The 21889-nt window shown below is 40.8% G+C and overlaps 1 protein-coding gene across 1 annotated transcript in view; it reads left to right on the forward strand.

Moving 5' to 3' along the window:
• LOC104278268 (arf-GAP with GTPase, ANK repeat and PH domain-containing protein 1) overlaps positions 1–21889 on the forward strand; it is a gene marked incomplete at its 5' end in the record, with an annotated part of 136882 nt that overhangs the window by 43322 nt on the left and 71671 nt on the right. The window contains one exon of the mRNA XM_009875557.1: positions 2748–2909. Within this exon, the coding sequence (XP_009873859.1) occupies positions 2748–2909 (162 nt within the window). The remainder of the gene's footprint in view (positions 1–2747; positions 2910–21889) is intronic.

Genomic DNA, 21889 nt, shown 5'->3' on the forward strand with positions numbered 1-21889 from the left:
TAAATAACTTCCATCTTCAAAGGGTGGTCTCCAAAACCAGGAATACGGGGCATTAATACACCAACAATATCAGCTTGGCGCCCGTTTACGAGCGACTTGCGTTTCTTTTCTGGTTGAGGGGGAGGGAAAGCTCCAGGCTCTTCGCTTCAGAGCCGTTTGACCCAAGGACGGCACGTTATTACCTGGAAAGGGCTGCGAATCATGAGGATTTACCATAGGAGGTTAATTCTTCAGCTCTCCGACGCGAGTAGTCGGACCGTACGCGTGTAAAGCATCCTCATTTTTCAGAGCTCGCGGGTGGGTTTTGTTGGTGCCATTTATAGCCTAGAAATTAGACTAAGCTGCTGTCAGTGAGCGGATCTACCTCGATATTTTTTGGCCAGGATCCTGCCAAAAAATGTATTCTGCGGTTTTGTGTCAGGGTGTGATTTCTGCACTGTTTTACCGGTTCAGAGCATCGTGGTTGACGCTGGAGTCACACGTGGTGATGGGCGCAGCCCTTGTACGTCTGTCTCGGGGACCCAAGCGCTTGGGCATCGCAAATATTTGGAAACAAGAGAGTAGTAGAGCTGTTTTTTCTCAGATTACTTTTTTCTTCTCGCCTTGAGTAAAATGAGATAATACTTTATAAAGGGAAAGCTGAGAATGAGGCCCGTCCACGTGGTTCTTGGCTCATATTTTCTGAGGAGAAGAAATGACGCAGTTTCAGAAATTGTGTTAAGATGCGAGCAAACCTTCCCAGCTAGTGTGCTCTCTAGAATTTTTCCATGATATTTATGAATTTTCAGGATTTTACCAAGCAATTGAAAATAGACAAGATGCATTTTTGGTGCCCCATGGCAGACCTTGCCCACTCCTCTTCCTTGCAGTGCCAGGCTCTGCAGCTGGCCTGTCTCAACACCATAATTTTCATGCAATTGCAGCAAAGGAGGGGTTTTTTGTTCTTTTTTTGTTTGGGGTTTTTTTTTAAGTACCCGAGGTTAGGCAACCTTCTTAAGTCTCATACTGGAGGTAGATATTTAGAACTAGCTGTAACCAACTTGCATCCCTGGCCATGCTTCTGCACTGCTGGCATCCTCTTTGGCATCTTTTCTTCTCTCAGGGCCGGGAAGCCGAAGGTGCCCCCTTTGCCAAGAGCATCCTTCTGGATCCTCATCAGGGTTTGCCTTCCTCTTCACCTGATGAGACAGCAAACCACTTATTTAATCATTTCTGGGTCACACACTTAAAATCTCTTATACAAATATACAGTAAATACATTCCCACAATTCTGTTTTGTGGTTAAATACTTGATGTTTGGTTTCAAAATAGTGGAACACAGGGAAAAGAATAAAAATCTGTAATAGAAAGCTTATGTTTGATTTGGTCTTTATTGCCAGGAAATTAGCTACATCTTTTATCCCCCGCTAATAATTTACAGCGCAACTATACTTAGTGGGCAATTAGTAAGTAAACTTAATTAGGAAAAAAATAGTCAAAATAACTGTTTCTTTGTCAGCTAGGCAGTTGTATGGGACTTGGCTACTCAAAAAATCAGAAGTTGCTTTTTTAAATGATATTTTTCTGATTTACTACTTTACCTTAAGTATAATCCTGACATTGCCCTTCAGTGCAATGTAGTGTCTAGCCAAGGTTTGGGAAACAGCTTCACTTTACAGGATAGTAAACACTCAAGTGTAGGGTGTTATGTTAAATTTTGTAATTAAAAACAAACATACAAAACCACTAGAAACGTATTTAGCACTAAGCCAAAAAAATTGTTTGCAATTATACTAAAATCATATTACTAACCTTGGGGAAAAATATTGGAGTAAAGTTACTTGAGTATTTGCTATGTAAAAGGTCCCGGATGGAGAGTGAAATTTCAAGGATGTCTCCGTTTCCTAAACTTGTGTTAAATATTCCTTTTACACCTTTCTTAACTGAAAAAGAGAAGGACTACTGGAAGAGACGGCGTTCATTGTTATCAACCCTTACATGGACCAGGGACACACTGTGGATTTCTGCTTATGAGAGAGGGGTGTCATCAACCTTTAATTTTTATTTGCTCGAGCGAGCTAATTGGTGGGGGAAGGGAGAAAATTACTATGACTAGTTCTTAAAGTTGTTGTACGTTATGCTACCATAGCTAACACAGTGGGAAAGCGAACACACTGAACACATCCTGAACACAGGATTGTTTTTTTCTCATTGGGAGCAGGTGGTAAAGAACCCTTTATCACACCAAATTAATTGTACAAGGCATACAGGAGTTACACACCTTGTTTCCCCACCTTTATTGCCATTACCAGCTTTTCTCTGTGTGTTGTCTCTTACGTTAATGAAAGCAGATAGTGTTCAGAGGACGTTGAGATATCTCTCTTCCATTATGTATCAAAATGTCCTAGCATTACGCGAGTTAATTTGAGGATCAGTAAAATCGCTGTAAGAAAGAGCAATTGGAAATAATGATTTCCCATTGTTTTCTGTCAATTCAACTGGCCTGCTTCTAAAGTTGATGCGGAGTCCTGTTGATTTAATAGGGCTTGAGTCAGAACTTCAGCTGAGTTGCTCTTTTGTACCTTTTCGGAAAAGTAATGGATGTTGTTTGTAGACTCTCTGCTAGTCTTTGGAAGCCAATGAGTTGGACAAGTTAGCTGCTGACAGACAGCAAAGGGTTGTATCTTGGATTCTAGCAATCATTAATTTAAATTATGCAGTATTTTTATATTTCCTTTTTTTTTTTGCCCCCCCCCCCAAAACTGTAGATACCGGGTTAGGAGATTCTGTGTGTTCAAGCCCAAGTATATCCAGTACGACAAGCCCCAAACTCGATCCACCTCCTTCACCTCACGCCAACAGAAAGAAACACCGCAGGAAGAAAAGCACAAGCAATTTCAAAGCTGATGGTATCTCGGGCACAGCTGAAGGTAAGCTTATTCTCCAGTGGAAGTCTGAATTTTGAAAATATTGTTCCAAAGAGCATTGTTAAGTACGACTCAGCTACACTGTTGGGTTTGCATACGGAAGGTAAAGAGAATTGTGCTGAAGTAGAGGAATTAAGGGCTGATGTTTTGATGATGAAGCTGAGTAATCGGGGACTTCACAATGATGAATTCAGCCGACTGAAACATGTTTGGAACCATTTTTTTTTTAATAAAGATATGTCCCCAAGTTAGTATGGAGCATTGTTAGCTCTAAAGGTAAGGAACAGGCATGCTTTTAAGGTTAAGAAGAAAGGAAAAGTCAGGTTCGCTCAGTAGCCCATACATCACGGTAGAACTTGTGTATTTCTTCAGTATTGTTAAATCTCATGTTACCTCTTCTGCTTAGATACATCCCGAGCTCTAGAATCACAAATGCTTCTGATGCCTGTTATTGTTTGAATATTCAGCTGCTCATGGAAAGATTGTGTTATTTGAGGATAAAAAGGAAAAGGGGAGAGTTTAAATGTTTGGGTACTTTTTTAAGAACCAGAAAGCAGAAGTCAAAAATACTATCTTTTTTTTCCCTTAGTTTAGCTTACTATTTCGAATACGAACACTGCTAGTGCCCTTCTGAAGGGGTAACAATGTGTACAGTAGCCAGATATGATATAAAACATGCTTGTATCTTTAGAAAAGAAGAAAAGAAACATGCTAGGATTCAACCAAAAGAGCTCCAGAAAAAAAAATGAACAAGGGTAGTCGGAAAGCTCAGAAACTGGGGAGTCAACGTGTAAGAAGAGATGAAAAACGGAGACAATGGAATAACATTGTTGGAAAAGGGGAGTGTTGAGTAAGAAAAAGATGCGGTTGTTAGCATTGGAGAGTAAAAAACAGCTAATTCAGTATCAAAGAGCATTGGAACAAGTTCTGAAAAAGGGATGACAATTGCAGACAACTGAAGAGGCATTAAAAATAGATGTGATAATAGTATACAACTGAGAAGGGGCATGTTAACTACTACTTAGTCATCTTTATTTTCCATTTATTTAATTTCTCAATTGCACTTCTATCACATATGGAATTTGTTTCCCCAGCTATCTATACAAATCCTTTTTTAAAAGCCATCAGCTTTTTTTCATAGTAGCTCCTGTTGCGTTCTCTTTCCAGTCATTTAACTATCTTTACTGTTAGTTTCCCTCTAGTTTATGGCCTGAAGCCAAATTTTATTTTAACCTTTCATTTTTAATTTGTTATCTTTTTTTGTTGGGTTTTTTTTCACAATCCCTTTTACACCACTTATTTTCCTACCTCAATTGCAAGTTAAAGAGGGGATTTTTCAGAGCACTCACCATTGGTCCGAGAGTATTTTGCTGAAGTCAATGTGAATCAAGACCAGCTGGATATCAAGAGCCTTTGAAAATCTCTTTCTAAGTAGTTAATACGTGTATGTTTTCTTTCTCCTGGGGAGATTATTTTCACAAGTCACTAGAGCTGGAGCCTGTGTGGTCTCAGTCTGGAGGCACGGGCTTCTGACCCACAGTGAGCAATGGAGGACCTGCAGTTTTGCATCTTGGCCCTGAAATCCTGGTTCTGATTAGAGCGGGCAGTACATGCTCTTTCAGCCTTCTCTGTTTTTTTCTTGCTCTTCTCCATGTCTTACTATTAACATGCTGGTCAGAAATCCTTTTGCAATAACTCGACAGAATTGTTCTCCCTCGTATAAATGGGATAAACATGCTACCAGAAAGGCAAGAACTGGCTGGCAAGAAGCAACTAAGTATTACACAGGGAGCCTTAAAAGTATTAGTGGGTGCCAGCACTTGCTTTTACAGTCTTTGTCTCTCTGCATTAGCCCATCAGCTTTCTTTGACTTTCCTCTTCTAACATGTCTTCTGAGATGGGCACTCTTTTCTGGCTTGGGACTCACAGCTGTGTCCTGGGTGGGCCACAGTGGCTGTTAAATTCTTTGTAATATCTCTTTTAAAGCAGAACCCAGTGAAAAACAGCGATTGGCCACAAGAGCAGAATTGCAACTTTCTACACAGCGTTCTTGCCACGTGTGAGGGGAAGTCTGGGTATCCTTCAGCAGATAACTAATCTTACTGGCCTTTGAATCCTTGGCAAGGTTGGGAGGAGATGCCTGACAGTTAGGACAGTCAACCTCGTCTGTCAGCAGGAGCTGAAGGAGAAAGCAATGAAGCATGCTCGAGTTCCCTGTCCTTTTAGAAGGGCGTCTCAGAAAAAGTAATAATGACTGTAGATTCCCGTGCAAGACTAACAAAGGCTGGGGGTTGCTTTTTCCAAATCCTGGCATGTGCACACTTGTGACCTTTGTACTTACAGATTCATAGAATCGTTTAGGTTGGAAAAAACCTTTAAGATGGAGACCAACCATTAACCTAATAATGCCAGGTTCACCACTAAACCGAGTTCTAAGTGCTACATGTACACGTCTTCTACATGTACAAGTACTTCCAGGGATCCTGGGCAGCCTGTTCAGGGCTTGACAAGCCTTTCAGTGAAGAATCATAGAATGGCATGGGCTGGAAGGGACCTTAGAGATCATCTAGTCCAACCTCCCTGTCATGGGCAGGGACACCACCTCTCAACTAGACCAGGCAACACATGGGGACCGAGTGGGAATCGAACCCGCGACCTCGGTGTTGTCATTGTTGTCAGCACCGCACTCAACCCACTGAGCTAACCGGCCCCCAAGAAGTTTTTCCTGATGTCCAATCTAAACCTCCCCTGGCACAACTTTAGGTCATTTCCTCTTGTCCTTTCACTTGTTACATGGGAGAAGAGACTGACACCCACCTCGCTACAGCCTTCTTTCAGGTAGTTGTAGAGAGCGAGGTGATCTCCTCTCAGCCTCCTTTTCTCCAGGCTAAACAACCTCAGTTCCCTCAGCTGCTCCTCCTAAGACTTGTTCTCTGCACCCTTCACCAGCTTTGTTGCCCTGCTTTGGACATGCTCCAGCACTTCAGTGTTCTTGTTCTGAGGGGCCCAAAACTGAACAAGGGATTTGAGGTGCAGTCTCACCAGTGCTGAGTACGGGAGGGGACGGTCACTTCCCTGCTCCTGATGGCCACGCTATTTCTAACACAGGCCAGGATGTTTTTGGCCTTCTTGGCCACCTGGGAAGTCTGCAGCAACACAAGTTGTGTTGGCAGAAGCCAGGAGGTACATTTGGCATGCTTTTTGGTTGACCGGACAGGTTATGTTCATCTCTCTGAGCTTGCCATGATGTTGAATGACAGGAATAACTCCAGTCCTAGGAAGCCTGTGTCACAAGCCAGTCTCCTGCTACTGGGATGTGTGTCTGAGGTGCTTCAGGCTGTGACAGGTTTTTCTACAAGTAGTTCAATGTAGCATTTTCACATCTGTCTTGCAACTGAAAGCAGTTTTCAGTTCAGTAATTCAGCCTCTTCAGGAAAAGGCTTATTTCCTTGTTCTCCAGTACTTGGCTACAAATCTGTCCAATGACCTGAAAGATTTCCTTTTCGATTTTTCTTCCTCCACACTTGCCGTAAGCATAGATTTAAGCCCTCAGAGGATTACCGCAGTTCTGAAGAACACAAGTACAAATTAAATGGCAAAAGGAAGGTGTTCTGAGAGATGCATGCTTTTCCTTGGCAACTTTGATCAAGTATTTGAGATGCAGCAGGTGACTTTTTGAAAACGGGGTGCAACACACTGGGACGATAACCATAGAACAGCCATATCTTCCTTCGTTCTGGAAATTCTGAGCTCACTGTGAAAAGAAGGAGGAGGATCCTCCTGCAGTAGCTATTCTCAGACAGTTACAATGGATCAGAGTTAAATGATTTGGGTAATTCTGGATTTTATGTTGCTTTCCTTTGGGTCCAGGCATGTTTCAAGTGTCAGCTTTCAAACAGAAATTCTGGGTTCCTTCATTTTTGTCTGTAGCAAAGCTTAGGTGTACAATGAGGTTTAAATCTGGTCTTCAGCAAACTCTAGCGTTTTGCTGCACTTTGCCATCTTTTCTTCCTCCTTGAACATGCCTGCTTTGATCATTGACCTCTGCCCAAGTATTCAGATATCACGATGATGGACACTAGTGAGCCCAGGGTGATTCACTAATTCCAAGGACTGATGCTCATCTCTTTTATGCCCTTCCATAAAGGTCATGCTGATTCTTCTTTCTCCACACTATCTGCACATGCACAGCCCTCTCTTTCTGGGATTGATCCTTTCATCTTACTTGGTTTATCTTTCTGCAGGTTTTCTGAGACGGTGGCTGCAGCAACAAAAATACTAAAGCAACTGTGCTGCAGTCGGATGAAAAATAAAATTCAACTCTTATTTTGGAAAATCAGATTCTTATGAAATTTTTCCAGTGCAATGAAACCCAGAGAGAAGTTTTTTAGTTCTCTGTACAGAACTTGTCACCGAAAAAACCCTTCTCAGTGTTTTTGAGGGTAGCAGCAGGAAAAGGCAAGGTGCCAGCAACCAGCAGTGTTTTTCCCACCATGCAGCCTAAACTTGCTCAGAGCAGGATTATACGGTGCTGTGTTTCAAAGAGGAATAGCTGCTCAGAGCCCGGTCTGGTTTTGGTGCCCTTGTGCTGCTGCACTTAGTGGAACAGTTAGTAATAATAAGAAGATTTTTCGGCTTGAAAACAAGAAAAAGTAAAAAGCTTTCTTGTAAATGCTCTTTACAGAAGCACCTTTCCCAGTATTTATTTTTCTTACTCTAGTTAAACATTTTTAAAACTTCATGGCTATGTCAGCATGGACCTGCCTGCTCTCGATTCACCTCAGATTTTAGGAGCTGTAGAAAGCCCAAGGTATGGCCACCTTTCCGTGTCAAATCTGGATCGTCCCTGCTCTGAAAGTATTTCATTGACTAAGAGCTCTGGCCAAGGGGGCCAGCATTGCTGGCTGCTCTAGGGCCGGTCCGACTGTGTCCAGGGGGATGGATGAGTCCACTCCTCCGGTCAGGGAGGTGCAAGGCAGCTGCAGGCAGACACTGTTAATTTGTCTTCCCTCGACAGTGTAGGCAAAACAAGCATAGCTCTGTCTCCTCATTCACACAGATGGAGCTGAGAAACAGGAATTAATGACTGAGTAGAAAACGTGATTAGCGACTCAGTACACTTTTCAAACTCTGTGTTCTCTCTGTAAATCCATGTTCCACGTTCTTCTTCATCACTGGTTTCTAAAAAACTTTTGAAGGACCAGGAAGGACCTTTTTATGTTTCTTTTTAGAACTTTTTTCTTAACACAAAGATATTTGTTCTTTGCCCCTTGTAAAGTAATTGCTTTTCCCTGTACTTTTCTGATCTGTACAGTCTAGCCCTCAACTCTAGGTGTACGATTCCTGGTTTGTAGCTGAGGATGAACCCCAGTTTACTGAGAAATTGCATTTTTTTTATTCTCCTGGGGTGAACTGGTAAAGGCATTTCAAAAGCTTGTGTTCTTCACACACATGTTTTATAATACTGAAATCGCTCTGTTCAGAATCTCAAGGAGCATTGAAGATGAGCTGTAGTTATATTTCAAAAGAAAATATTTTCATTTGTTTTCTGTGGATGGAAAACCAGAGTTTAGTCAGACTTCTTGTTTGTACTTTTAGCAATAAGCAAAAATTTCACAGCTTTCATCTGGTTTCTCAGCTATGTGGAGACTTGAGTCTGGGAGGGTGGGACGAGGCATAAAAAGCCGAGGGAGATGCCTGTTTATTCCCAAGACCTCTTGGCCCCTTTCAGCCATCCCAAAACCAGAATGGCAAAGAGAATTAGGGAAATGCAGGTTTTGGCATTGGGCTCTGGAATCTGTGTAACACCTGAATATTGGATATTTTGTGTAAGTTGGAAGCAGTACAGCTGTTAACTGAATGCACAGTATGCGTGAAAAAAAATTGAGCATTTTACCTGCAGTTTCTCGCCATAAGCTTTCCTTAGTCTAATTAATCCCTCAAGCTTCCCCATGATTTACCTGCTGGCATTATATGCTGAAATGATTTAACTATGCTTGGCTTTGTGCCTCGTCTTCTCCGGACAATTTTAACATGCATTTCCAGAGGTGCATAGTTCTAGTAGGGGTGCAGTGGCCAGACTGAACTAAAAAAAAAAAAAGAAAAAAGAAATTTCTCTCTGTATTAAAAAAAAATAAAATAATTGGGGATGTTGGAAATTTAGTGGAAACTTGTCTGAGAACTGTTTAAGGAAACACATGCAAACAATGAGTGTTTGTAAGAGAGTAAATTCTTTGTTTAACAGGTGGACTTGACATGGTTAGTGCTAGTACTTAGTTATAATACATTGAATTAAGCACCACGGTGAAGGAATATATTTTTACTTGGTTCTCTATAATATATTTTTCTTGGTTCTCTATTTATTTATTTAAATATTTTTGGCTTTTTATGGTCTGGAAGAAGCTTTCTGACGTTGTCAGAGGACAGCATGTTCAGAAACCTTTCCAGGACAGAGTCACAGCATCGTCACTCCCTTTTCTCTACAAGGAAGATATGAAATCTAATATCTTGACCTGCAGCTGTAGCAAGGGCAAAACTACTCACCTATTAAGGAGTTTGTAACCTTTGGAACCAAGTCTATCAGATATCAAGGTCCCTGTATGGATTGTGTTGCTTGAAGTAATGGACAGAACTAAGTTCCGTCAAAACTTCTTTAAGTAAAAGCTCTTTCCAGTCCTTTACGGGATAATTAAGTATACTGCTGTCGTTGTACAGGGAGACAGATGTTGCCAGTGTAGGAACTCCACAGAAGTTATTCATGGTAATCTTGTCACCTTAGTTATTTTCTTAGTCCCTACAAATCAACTATTAATATTTACAACTATTGTGTAGTAGGAGTACGTATGGAGGTGTTCTTGGAAAAGTTGTTATTTTGTTAAGAAGTCAGGTTTTTCATACTGGGACATGGGTGCAAATGAAATAAAGTGTTGGTACTGGCATTAGGAAAGAGTTTTCATTGTATTGCTGTAGCCTGTGTATGGACTTACCAGAATTAATTTAAGCTAACTCATTTAGAAACTCCTCGTCTGTCTAGTCCCATGCCAGACACAAAGCCAATCCCTACCTGGGTGCAACAAAGCACAAAGTTTGATGATAAATCAGTAGGGAAAACAAGTTTTTCCATAATTATCTCCATGCTTTTTTTCTTTTTTTTTTCCTTTATTTGCACTTGTACTCTCCTTAAACTGTTAAGAGATATCTTAAGCTTTTTCCTCTCATTTATTTGAAACTGGAAGGGTTTGCAGTATAAGCAGATAGCTAAGGCGGTTGGGGTTTTGTGGTTTTTTTTAAATAGATTGGTAATTCATTTAGGGTTACTGCTGAATTCTCTTCAGATACAAATTGTTGATCATAGTGCCATTTATGTAGTCCTCCTGTGCATGGAACATTTCAGAAATTCCAGCAAATAGCATTTTGCTGAATTCCATACTGCACACACAAAAAAAACAAGTTCTGCTTTGCTAGTCAGCATTAAATCTGGATTTTAACCAGCTTGCTTTAGTAAGATTTTAGGAGTATAGTTTTGATACGTATATGCTTCCTTGTTTTGTCGACCTTGTCTGCTCTAGCTGCCTTGTAGGTAAAAATTTCTTTTAAAAAAAACCAACAACAAATGAACAAAAAAATCCCCAGGTCTTAGTTGGCATTACAAGTGAAACAAAAATGAGCAAAATATCTAGCTGTGGTTTTTTCTGTCTGCAGGAGAGCTTAAGAAAAAAATATCAACAGTATGTGACTGCATTTGTTGTCTGTAATGCCAAATACTTGTTTTGATTTAAGCGTTCTGCAAGTGTCTCAGAGGTTGTCACCTATGCAGTATCAAAACACTCTTTAGTTGTTATTCCCCTGATCATCAGTAACTTCGTTCACTGCTTCATAGGAGATACAGTACTGGCCGATTGCTGTACACCTGAGAAGCAGGAGGGCAGAAATTAATAAAATCTAGACCAAATCTTCAGAGACTTACTTTCAACCAAGGCGTAAAGGTCACTTGTTGGGAAACCTTCTGCCTCAGTCGTCACAGCCTCTCTGACATGAAAGGTTTGCTGCTGAAAGACATTTATGTTGATGCTGAGGAGTGAAAGACAAGGGAGGTGAAGCTCATCTATTGTTTTAACCTACTTCATTGCAGGCTAAACAAGTTGAAAGATTCCTTCTTCTCTTTAAAACCACTGCTAGCTCAGGGTCGGAAGAGGCTACAGGTTCCGCCTACCTGGTTGAAAGGAAAAGTGTCGCAGTGGTGGTCAGCAGGAAAGGGGTTTCTGGAAGGGCTGAGTCCCAAGATGAATTAGTGGTGGTTGTACACACCGGCACATCTGGATAGCTAGAGAAAGATAACATTTAATTTTTTTCCCCCCTACATTTCTCTGGAAAGTGGTCCCGCTCATAGTACATGAAGTGTTCTGCATTGTGACTGCAGAAGGGTACACTGTGTGTCCTTAGCACAAGTGCTGCACTGTGATTTGGCCTGATTTTTTTTTGAAAGGAAGAGATTTTAAATAGCTTTATAATTGAATGAAAACAAGTGACACCTTAGCAATTTACTGGCTTCAGGTAATTAGTGTCCCTAGAACTATTCTGTCAGCCTGAGACAGAGACCTTGATTATGAAAAAGGTTCCTGATGTCCACAAGAAGATTTTTACAAGAAAGCAAGAACTACTAGTAAATTACTAATCCTGCTAGAGAAGTTAGTTCCATTTTGTTACTTAAGTAAGCGTGTCTACTTAAGAAGTTTCTCGCCAGTTTTTCCAGAGCATAAGATAATGTAATTTCATTATGAATCTATAATTCAAAATACCCTAAAACTAAAATTATATTATTATGTATTATAAAGCTTTAGTAAGTGAAAAGAATAAAATCAGGTCATTGTCTAAGTATACATATTTGTTCTTCTGTTCACCTCATATCTGAACTCCTGAGTCAAGGTGTTACAATTTCAATAAACAGGCTATTTTGGTGTAGAAGCAAGACTGTGGTTTTGAAGGATGCTTTGTCCTCAGCCTCCTGTGTACTTAACTCTTTGGTTTTTTGGAGCTGAGCTAGAGAGGTACATTAGGAAGAAACTGTATTGAAACAGAGGAAGTTCTCAACAACTCTCTTTGGAAGCCCTAAAACTTGGCATCCCTTGCCAAGTTTAGCTCCAGCTGTGCCTTGGCCTTTCTGAACTTATCCCTGCACATCTGGGCAGCGTCCCTATGCTCTTCCCAAGTTGCCTGTCCCAGCTTCCACTGCCTGTGCAGTTCCTTCTTGCCTTTTAGTTTGACCAGGACGTTTTGACTAAGCCAGACTGGTCTTGTCCCTTCTTTCCTTGATTTTGTACACTTGGGGATTGAGAGCTCTTGTGCTCTATGGAAAGCGTTCTTGAAGATCTGCCAGCCCTTGTCCCTGAGGACCATTTCCCAGGGAGTCCTATTGACTAACTCCTTGAAGAGCTGGAAGTCTGCTTTCCTGAAATTCAGGGTTCTGACTCTGCTCCTTGTCTGACTCATGCCACTTGGAACTGTGAATTCCACCAGTGCATGATCACTGCTGCCCAGCCTGCCTCTGATCTTGATGTCCCTGAGGAGCTTGCTTGCATTGGTGACCAACAGGTCCAGTATCACATCCCCTCGCATAGGGTCTGTGTTCTGTTTTAAAAAGTTGTTGAGGCACTCCAGGAGTCTCCTGGATTGCCTACAGTTCACTATGCTACTTTTCCAGTCAGAGTGGTTGAAATTCCCTAGCAGGACAAGAGCCTGCTTCTAACCTAGAAGCTCTAGAATAGGCAAATATGGTGAGGGAAAATCCGTGAACCTGTCTTTAAAGAAAGATTACAGCCTCTCCTAGGAAGCCCCCCAACCATGGACTGTTTGGGGAGGTACAGCAGGGTACGTGTTGCTGTCCCTGTTGCTGTTCTGCTTTTTGTAGGCATCTGCCACTAGTTGCTGATGAAAGCAGAGCAGGCTAGGTGTACCCCGTGCCCCAGTGTGCTTTAGGTGTTGATATGTTCTGCTTCTCTACCGCATGCCTTGTTAAACTCATGTTTGCCTTAGGAGGCACAGGGCAGCTTTGAGGAGAGGATTGATGGGATACTAGTTGATTACAGGCATGCTTTTTTTTATTCGTAATGTGTAGCGTGAGATTAATGACAATGGCTTAATTGTGCCATGTATAGATCAGCCCTGGAATTCAAGAGGGAATGTGTCAGTAGGTCTGATCTACCCTAGGGATGCCAAACATGCTCATGGTATTGTGCTAAAAAGAACTCATAATCGAGGTACACACAGAACAGAATGTAGAAATAACAAATTGGTAATTTTTATTTTTTTTTTATTGTGGAGCTCCACCATGTAGTCAATTATGGGTAAGCCCCGAAGAATATATGGTGCTGCTGAGTGTGTTCTTACGGCTAAGAACCGATCTGAGCAGTGTCAGAAGATACTCTTTGTGTACTCAGCCTCTTTGCTCCAGGTCTAAAGAACCTCACTGAGCAGTGAAGCCACATCTGCCTTTAAATCCAGGTGAAACAAGGGATAATCTTCCCCAAATGTGCAGCTTTGCTGATTGTCTCCCCTCTCTGCCCCAAATAAAGGTATTCCAGGCATGGCAGCTAGCAAGAGAGATATAGAAAGTCTCATTTGATAAAGTTTGTTAATTTAGGTGTACCTAATGCTATCTGCTTACAGGGAGGTGAGAGTGAAGATGATGCTTCCAGCTGAAACCAATTCAAGAGTCTGTGTACACAGGATTTGCCCAGCATCATGAGTCTGATATTCTTTTTTGTACGTTGTAGGCATTACAGGTTTGGGGAATTGGCTAGTTTTACTGCACACAGGTAGACGTGCTGTTTTCCCAGTTGCTTCTTCTGCTCCCTCTTAGTGCTGGTGGGATTTTTTTTGTAGCACTCTTAGACTTTAGAATTTATAGCATTCTGTAAATCAAGAAATACTTTACCATTTTCATTTCTGTTCTTTGTCAAAATTTTGTGACACCTTTTAAAAAGCAGGTCCAAACCAAATCTGAAGAAGGTAATGGTGTATATGAACAGTTTTACTATGTAAGTTGTTGAATATGCATATATTTCTCCCAGATTTTTATTTTTTTAAGAAAAATGGGCAAAGTGTAAAAGCTTGAGCAATTTAAAGTTGTCTCACCGGAAGAGATGGTCTTTCTTGTCTCAGTTTCCCTTTATGATTTTGGTTCTTCCAAAGTTATCTATTAATCCTGAGACTGATGGTTCTAAGCTTTTTTTTATCCCACACCCCCCCCTCATTTCTGCATGTTAATGGATGTTAATCTCTTCAGGCAATGATTTTCAAAGGGTAGGTTGGGATCAACGGGACATGATGCTTCAACCTTTCTTGACTACAAGTTGCAATATCAGTAACGTGCACCGGCAAGTGCGATGCACCTGTGGTTCTTGCATGGCGATAGAGCCCATGAGAGGGTGAAATGTGGAGCTGGACACCCTCATCTTGCCCTGAGGAGAAGTCTCCGAATAGTATGTGTTTGAAAGGGTCACCAACTAATACCAGAGGGTGACATTCTTGACAGCGAAATACCAGGCGGAGAGCATGGTACAGGATTTAATCTGGTGTAGATGTAGGTGCTGTAGATGTAGGTGGGTGTTCTTAATCAGGCTGACTTTTCCTTCGCCTTAAGCATTAGAATCTTGACTCATCGTAGCAACCTTCTCCATTTGCAAAATTCAGCTCTGCCATTCCGGTTTTGATGCTCTGTGGTATTGATGTCGGGCATTTACAAGACAACCTCGTAACAGTAATGTAGACCTCTCTTTGATTTCCAACTCCTGACCAGTCATTTCAACCCTGTGTTGTTTTGTCAAGTTTTAATCAAACGGTTGCATTAAATTAGCTGTCAAATTCGGTGAGCAGATACTTGCTGTCGTTCCGTCTGAAGTCTCTACTGCAGATACACTTGCTGTGCATGAGTTTTCAGCGCTGGGCTTGTGGCGTGTTTGTTTTATATCCCGTGCTTTAATCTCCTGTTTTCAATCCCTCCACCTTTCTCTTTACAGATGGGTTGCTTGTGATAGATGTTATGCATTATATGTAGTGTGCAACTCCAGTGAAAGGAGTGAGTAAAAAGAAAACTTGAACAGGCCTCATCATTGACATTTTCCACCACTCCCCCCCCTCCAAAAAAAAAAAAATTAATAAAGGTTTCTTTTGTGAGCGTGAGATGGAGAAAATTGGCCATTTGTCTGTGAGGTAATAGGCTTTGGTATAATATGAAAATCTATCAAATGATTAAATTCAATGACATTAAATCACAATTCATGAAAGGAGAATACTGCACAGTTTAATTCTATTTAATTTTTGAGGGGAAAAAAAAAAACCAAAAAAAAATGTTTGAGTTTCTCTTAAGCTGATTTCTCTGTGCTCTTTCTTAAAAGTGCCTTTCTAGTTGCCACACAGTGATATGATCATTATCTGTCACCTCGTCGCCTTGCTGCCTCAACACGCAGTAAAATACAAAAAAAAAAAATGGATAAAAAAAAAAAAAAAAGACCAGAGGAGCTTGTGAAGTATGACTTCCTATCCCAAGACTCATTGCCTGCGATTCGTACCGCTTGACAGTAATGATCTTATTACAGTACTCTGGACCTTGAAGAGATTTCATGAGGAGAGCAAAAGGACATGCCTCCATGTAATCAAGTGGCGCTGAATATTCCACGCGTTTTTGATCACACACTGATTGGGCACAGTTTTAGCCCATCTTCTAGTCAATTATGCATGGCCCCTCGTGCTCCTGTGATAGTCAGAAACATTGATAGCTGTTGTCTGGGGGGGCTGGCAGCCAGCCAGGGGTTTGAAGTGCAGTCATTCCAGGAGAAGTGCTTTTTAGTTGGAATTGATTACCTTTCTTTAGGTTTTTGCTTAATGGCAAAACTGTATTGGAGAGGGCTTCAGGTGAAAAATGGACATATTAGCCCTTTAGAGTAGCTGAACTCCTAGTCAATTTTTAGCTTTCCCCTGTTTCCATCTAATTTATATTTAATGATGTAACGTTTGATAATATTTAAGATATTTCATTTTCAGTTGCTGCTGAGCACACATGTTGAGCACATGTTAAATTAGAGTGTATCAATTTCCACAATTTCAGAATTAATCCAGTTTAACCTTCAGGCTGCGAGAACATGTCTTTTTTGGCACCTGTTCCAGCGAGCGTTCGGTTTATCTGCAAGTGGTACAAAGATGATATTACCAAGCAGACCGAGTGCTGTTTTCATCCCATAATGAGGATAAATCTATGTGCTTTAAGAGAAGCAAAGGGTCGCTAGCTGGTTTAGATTTTCCTGTCTCAGAGGCTGATTAGGCTGCTGTTAATTTCTTGCCTATAAAAATGTCACATCTTTCCTAATTCAGATTCCACCTAAAATGAAAAGAAAATCGTTGAAGGCATGCGCATCAGACTCAGAGCACCATGTAAGAAAATATGTAATTGTAAGCAATGCTTCTTGTTTGAGTACCATCAGTCTTGTTTCTCGCATTTGAATATCCTATAATATCTTAATTTTTGGATGCATGTGCAAGTAGGACTTTATAGTAGCCTGAAGTACAAGGTTCTATTAGCCGTGCGTCAAACCAAAAGCTTATGATTCCCCTGCTTGGAATATGCTGTGACTGGCAGTGAAAAGATGCAGACAAAATACTCCGGTAGCACCCCAATTTTTTACTTCCTCTTGTCAGTATAATTCTACTCTACCTGCTTACTGCTGGCTGCAATAATAAAGCAGTCCTGCAGAAAGACGTTGCAGGCTCTCAGCCTTTTCGGGGGGCATTTCCACCACTAAATGTCTCCATCATGGGACTTTACAGAATTTACAGAGTTGCTTAAACAGGTGAAATATGAACAAAAGCCCAGCTGCTCCTTAAACTTGCAAGACGGACCTTCCTTGTGGACCTTGCCCCTCTTCTGCTGGACTTTAATGATTCCAGGTTCAGCTGTTGTCTGAAATACCGTATCCTAGATCCTATTTTGAGGGGGATTTATGTGTTTTATTTTGTAGTAACATTTGACTACTTCTAGGCAGCCCACAAGAGCTATGACAATCTTATGTTGTTGGGTGTTTTTTTGTTGCCTTGGGAGAGAAACTTCTTGAAATCTGTGTATTTGCTGACCTGGATGCACCTGATCCCTGTAGCAGCAGCCAGGACTGCTGTGTGCTCTTCAGCCTTCTGCTGCTTGTGCTGAGAGATGAACTTCTCAGGCCGGGGGGCCTCAGTGCTTCTTGCTTGGTGATGTTTTGAACCAAACCTTCAGTGCACAAATTCTAATACACCAGAAGGCCCGTGGTCAATTCTTTATTTTCTGTGTTTCTCTCCGTCAAGGAGGTAAAGGCCTTAGGTAAACTTGTAAGGGAGAGAAATTCTACATCTTTGGCTCTGTTGACTTTCTTTGGGCGATGGACTCAGCCTGCGACCAACTCTACCTATGGGAGCACATGCTTCCTCTGAAGGATTATTTAGCTAAGGGTTGGGAGGAGACAACCACGAGCAGAATCCTTAGTAGCAGAAGTTGTTTTGCAAGAACTCGTAGGCCATATAACACATATAAGAGTGATGAATGCAGTGACTTCAACAACGCCTGCAAGCCTATATCATGGCGAATTTCCCATTTGAGTGGGATGCTTAAATGTGGGAAATATCTGTGTGTTTCTTAAAAAAATAATGTTTGGTAGAATATGATTCTCACGTGGTAGGCTCCAGTTTACAGGGTACATCCAAGAAGAGGTTGTTGGACACTTGTCAGCTTCTGCTGCCACACAAGTCTCATCTGCATTGGGGTTTTCAGACTGAGATGGCATTGACTTGACTTTGTCTTCCTTTGTGCCTCCTTCCCCAGTGCTTTGAATCTGTCATTTTAATCCGAGGAGGAAGCGCTGCAGTTCATGGTGATGGATTACAAAGCTAGGCTGGACTATTTCTGACTCTGCTTCATTTGACAAGGAATTGGCAGCTCCCTTGAAGACTGTTTCGGCTCCCTTTTATTTCTCCTTTCCCAAGCTCCTCCTTTTGGGACTTCAGTGTGCAATTGTCATGCAAGCTAATATTTCAAGAAGGGGGGAAAAAAGGGAGATTTCAGTTTTTAAATCATCATTTGAAAACTGTCAGTAGTGGTGACTGGTTTGTGATTGTAAACACCAGTGCTTTTTGTACAAGGTGATACTTCGTAGTGGTAAGCAAAACACCAAAACGATCTAGCCTGTTTTCAGACAATTTAAATGTTTTAACCAACATATTTATACGTAAAAGCACAGTTCATGATTTACTTAACCTTAAAATTGCAAGCAGTCCTATTACATTTGGCTTAATATCATCATTGTCGCACACATAGTTACTTTTTTGGTTGGATGGCTGCCACTCTCAGTGGGCTGTGAATCGTCAGTTATAAATAACTTCTTTTTTTTTCTTTTGAAAAACCAATTCAGATTTTATGGTGAGACATGCTATTTATCACATGAATGTCACAGCAATCTGAGCTTAGAAAGGTGGATGTACTGAAAGGAAATCATACAGTACTTACCCAGTGACTAATATACATCTTTATGCTTGTTACTGATTTTTAAAAATATTTCTGCAGTCTCTGGAGGTGTCTCACAGCCAATTATATTAATTGATAAACTTTTTTTGCCTGGTACTTTTTATTTTTTCTGTATCTTGTTGGTTAAAGAATACACTGACTTTCAAATTATTTTTTTAAATTATTTTGAATATGAAGTTATCACACATATTTTCCAGTGACTTGTTACCTTGGGCTCACGGTGCGTTCTTGCCCTGTGTCATCCACAGTTGCAGAGAAACGTGCATGCGTATTTCTAACATGATTTTACACAACTGGAAGAATTAGCCATCACCTTTAAAAGGGGGCTAGGAAATTTTACACTTCAGCTGCAGCGTATTGACTTTGGTATGTTAGAGGGAAATACTCACCATGTGGAGCTGACATTTCAGCATCGTGAATGATATAATTCAGCCACATAAGGGATATGGCCTGTGGCCTATAGCTCGGGGTGCGTCTGTGTGTCCATAGTGAAATGCCATCCTGATAGATCTCTGGAGCAATAACTGGAGCATTTTCCTCCGTGCAAGTGCTGAACGTGTTTTACCCATCCAGATGTAGTGCAGCCTGGATGTACATCTGCCACTTGGACCACAACAGTCTCTGCAGAAGTTTTATTTTTGTAAATTAGATATTAAGAAGTTCTTCACTGTGAGGGTGGAGAGGCACTGGCACAGGTTGCCCAAAGAAACTGTGGCAGCCCCTCCCTGGAAGTGTCCAAGGCCAGGTTGGACGGGGCTTTGAGCAACCTGGGCTAGTGGGAGGTGTCCCTGCCCATGGGAGGGGAGTTGGAACTTTAAGTTCCCTTCCAACCCAAACCACTCTGTGATTTCTGAGTCTCAGCATACTGCAGGAAAATTCGTGAATCCTTGCTCTTTTGGCCATTTCCCTCACTTATGTTTCCACCACTGTTTTCTCTTTGACCTCTCATCTGTGTCCTTTGAAACTTCTTTGCAAGAAGGAGTTGCTGAAGAGTTGCCTGGACGATGCAGCTGAGCCCAAAGATACTTACCTTTTCTCACGTTCCATGTTTAGCTCTGCTCTTGGGGCTTCACAACAGGCTACACAGTTAACTACATACTGACTTATTAAATAGGCACCTGTAGAACTATAGATAAAATAGTAGAGGTGATTATGGAGATTGAAGACTATTTTGAAGGGAATATACATTTTAGAAACGATGCTCTGAGACTTCAGGTCTGTTTAAATACAAAATATTTCAGTAGTTGAGCCTCAAGTGAGAGATTCCGCTGAAATAATGTAAATAACAACTGTGTACATTTTCATCCTAAAGCTAAGCACTCGTCAGTGGTACATAGTCCACATTCAAGATCTTTAAAATATCACCAAGCGTTCCCAAATAATTGTTTTCAGAAATCCCTGCTTGCCAGGCAACATACCTGAGTTTCATAGGATACTTAAGAGACCTCAGTGTTTAATTACATGAAAACCTAATTGTTATAAATTATAGATTAATATGTGCTTAACATATTTAATAATAAGGTAAAATGTAAGTTAATACTTGGCACATTACTTAAATAATCTCATGTTAGGATCAATAGTGATTATAAGAACAATACAAAAATCAATTAATTTCTAGTTATTTTCAGCTATATTCTTTCTCTCTTAGACTGTATACTGTTAGATACCAGCTTGCCTAGGCAAAACTCATATTAATAACTAGGTCACCATTGCTTATAAATAACCTTTTGATCCTTGATGCAAAGCGAGAAGGTAAACTTTACTAACAGACTGTTAGTGCCCCATGAAGGAAGGGGATGTACCAGAATGATGAGGAGGTTTTCACTATAAAAGAGACTCGGGCTTTAACTTACATTATGATCATAAAAAAATAAAATGAAATTGTGTCTTAACAATGGACTACTAGAGTGGGCATTTGTCTGTAAAGATACATTGTTTACTTAGACATCTTAATGTTAGAACTGTTATGGGAGATGGTGTTTTTACTCTGAAGATGACTAAGATTTAGGTAGGAGTTTGCTTCATAACTACTGGCTTCCACTGTTTTCTAGAGGCATGATTATAAGCTATGGAGCTCCTAAGAGCAGTTCTACAGAAGGATCTGTTCCTGCAGAATGCTACCTACCAAAGGTTTTAAGTGCAGTACTCTGGTTTACTACTAATAAAAGAGTACAAGATATGTTCAGAGCTATTGTGACATGAAAAAATAGCCATGGAGGAGATTGGAAATGGGGCTGTGCTTTTTTCTTAACTGTTTCGATAATTACCTGCTGATCAATATAGTTCATCGGCCTCTTTCTTAGTTTGTGATTCCTGGTCAAACAGCTGATGACACTTCGAAACTATGTGTAAATAATCTATTAGTAATGAACACTGTAACGGTAAATAATCTAGTAATAATGAACTCTCCTGCTTCTCTGCCTGCAAAATATCCCAGGTGATTTTAAAAGGTTTTTACATGTTCTTTATGTAGCTCCACAAGTAAAAGAAGAGTCTGTGTCTTCTACATGCTGTTGTAAGTGAATACGGTCGTTGTACAAGGAAACTCTAGTTCATGGTTAATTGAAGTATTCCACCATCTGCAATTCCTTATACTAATGAAGAGGAAAAAGTTTCCTTTTTTTCAGAAATACTTCTTTCCAGCTTTTATTTCCTCCACAGCCTTTGACTGGAGGATATGTTCTTGTTACATACCATCAGGTCCCATAATTTGTCATAATGCTACTCAATGGCTCGTCTAAAAAATGTAAAGGGACGCTGTCAAGGTTGTTAGGCCCAAAGTTTAACCTACAATACTTTTGAAAAAAGAAGAAAAGATTGACATAAACTGTCCCCCAGAGCCCGAACAGAGCCGAAATAAAATCCAAAATGATTTTCCGAGCAACGCAGGAGCCAGCACGTTGGTCTCTTTGAGGGTGTGCTTGTGAAAATTGTTCGGTGCTTTGGTCCTGCTTGTAGGAGGATGTTGAATATACAAGAAACTTAATTCTGCAGCACGTTAAGAGGAGAGGATTCTTGTTCGTTCCTGTTATCTTTCCAGAGTGAAATAGGTCGTGGAGACCCTGCGAGGTACAGAAGGATTTTGTCATTTCAAGGGCAATGCCACGTTCAGCATCTGGGAAATGTCACCATCTAACTCTTAGTCCTTACCACCAGGTACTCATTTTTCAGAGCATCGTAGATCTGTTCTAACACATCAACTATGTGCTGAAGCCTGAGATTTTGATTGACAAATCCTAAATGAATTTTTATCCTTTCCTCCTCCCCCCCCCTTAAAAAGCTTTGTGGAAAGAGGAGATGGAGATTTTTATCTGCTAGTAGAAGGTACTTCCAAATCCAGTGCAGCCTCCATAATGATGATACACGTCAGAAGTCCAGCCACTTTTGCAAGGAGGTGTAAGGAATGGACTAAGTCAGAATAAGAACTGCAGGAATG

The sequence above is a fragment of the Apaloderma vittatum genome, unplaced genomic scaffold (genome assembly GCF_000703405.1).
Source record: "Apaloderma vittatum isolate BGI_N311 unplaced genomic scaffold, ASM70340v1 scaffold190, whole genome shotgun sequence".
NCBI lineage: Eukaryota > Metazoa > Chordata > Aves > Trogoniformes > Trogonidae > Apaloderma > Apaloderma vittatum.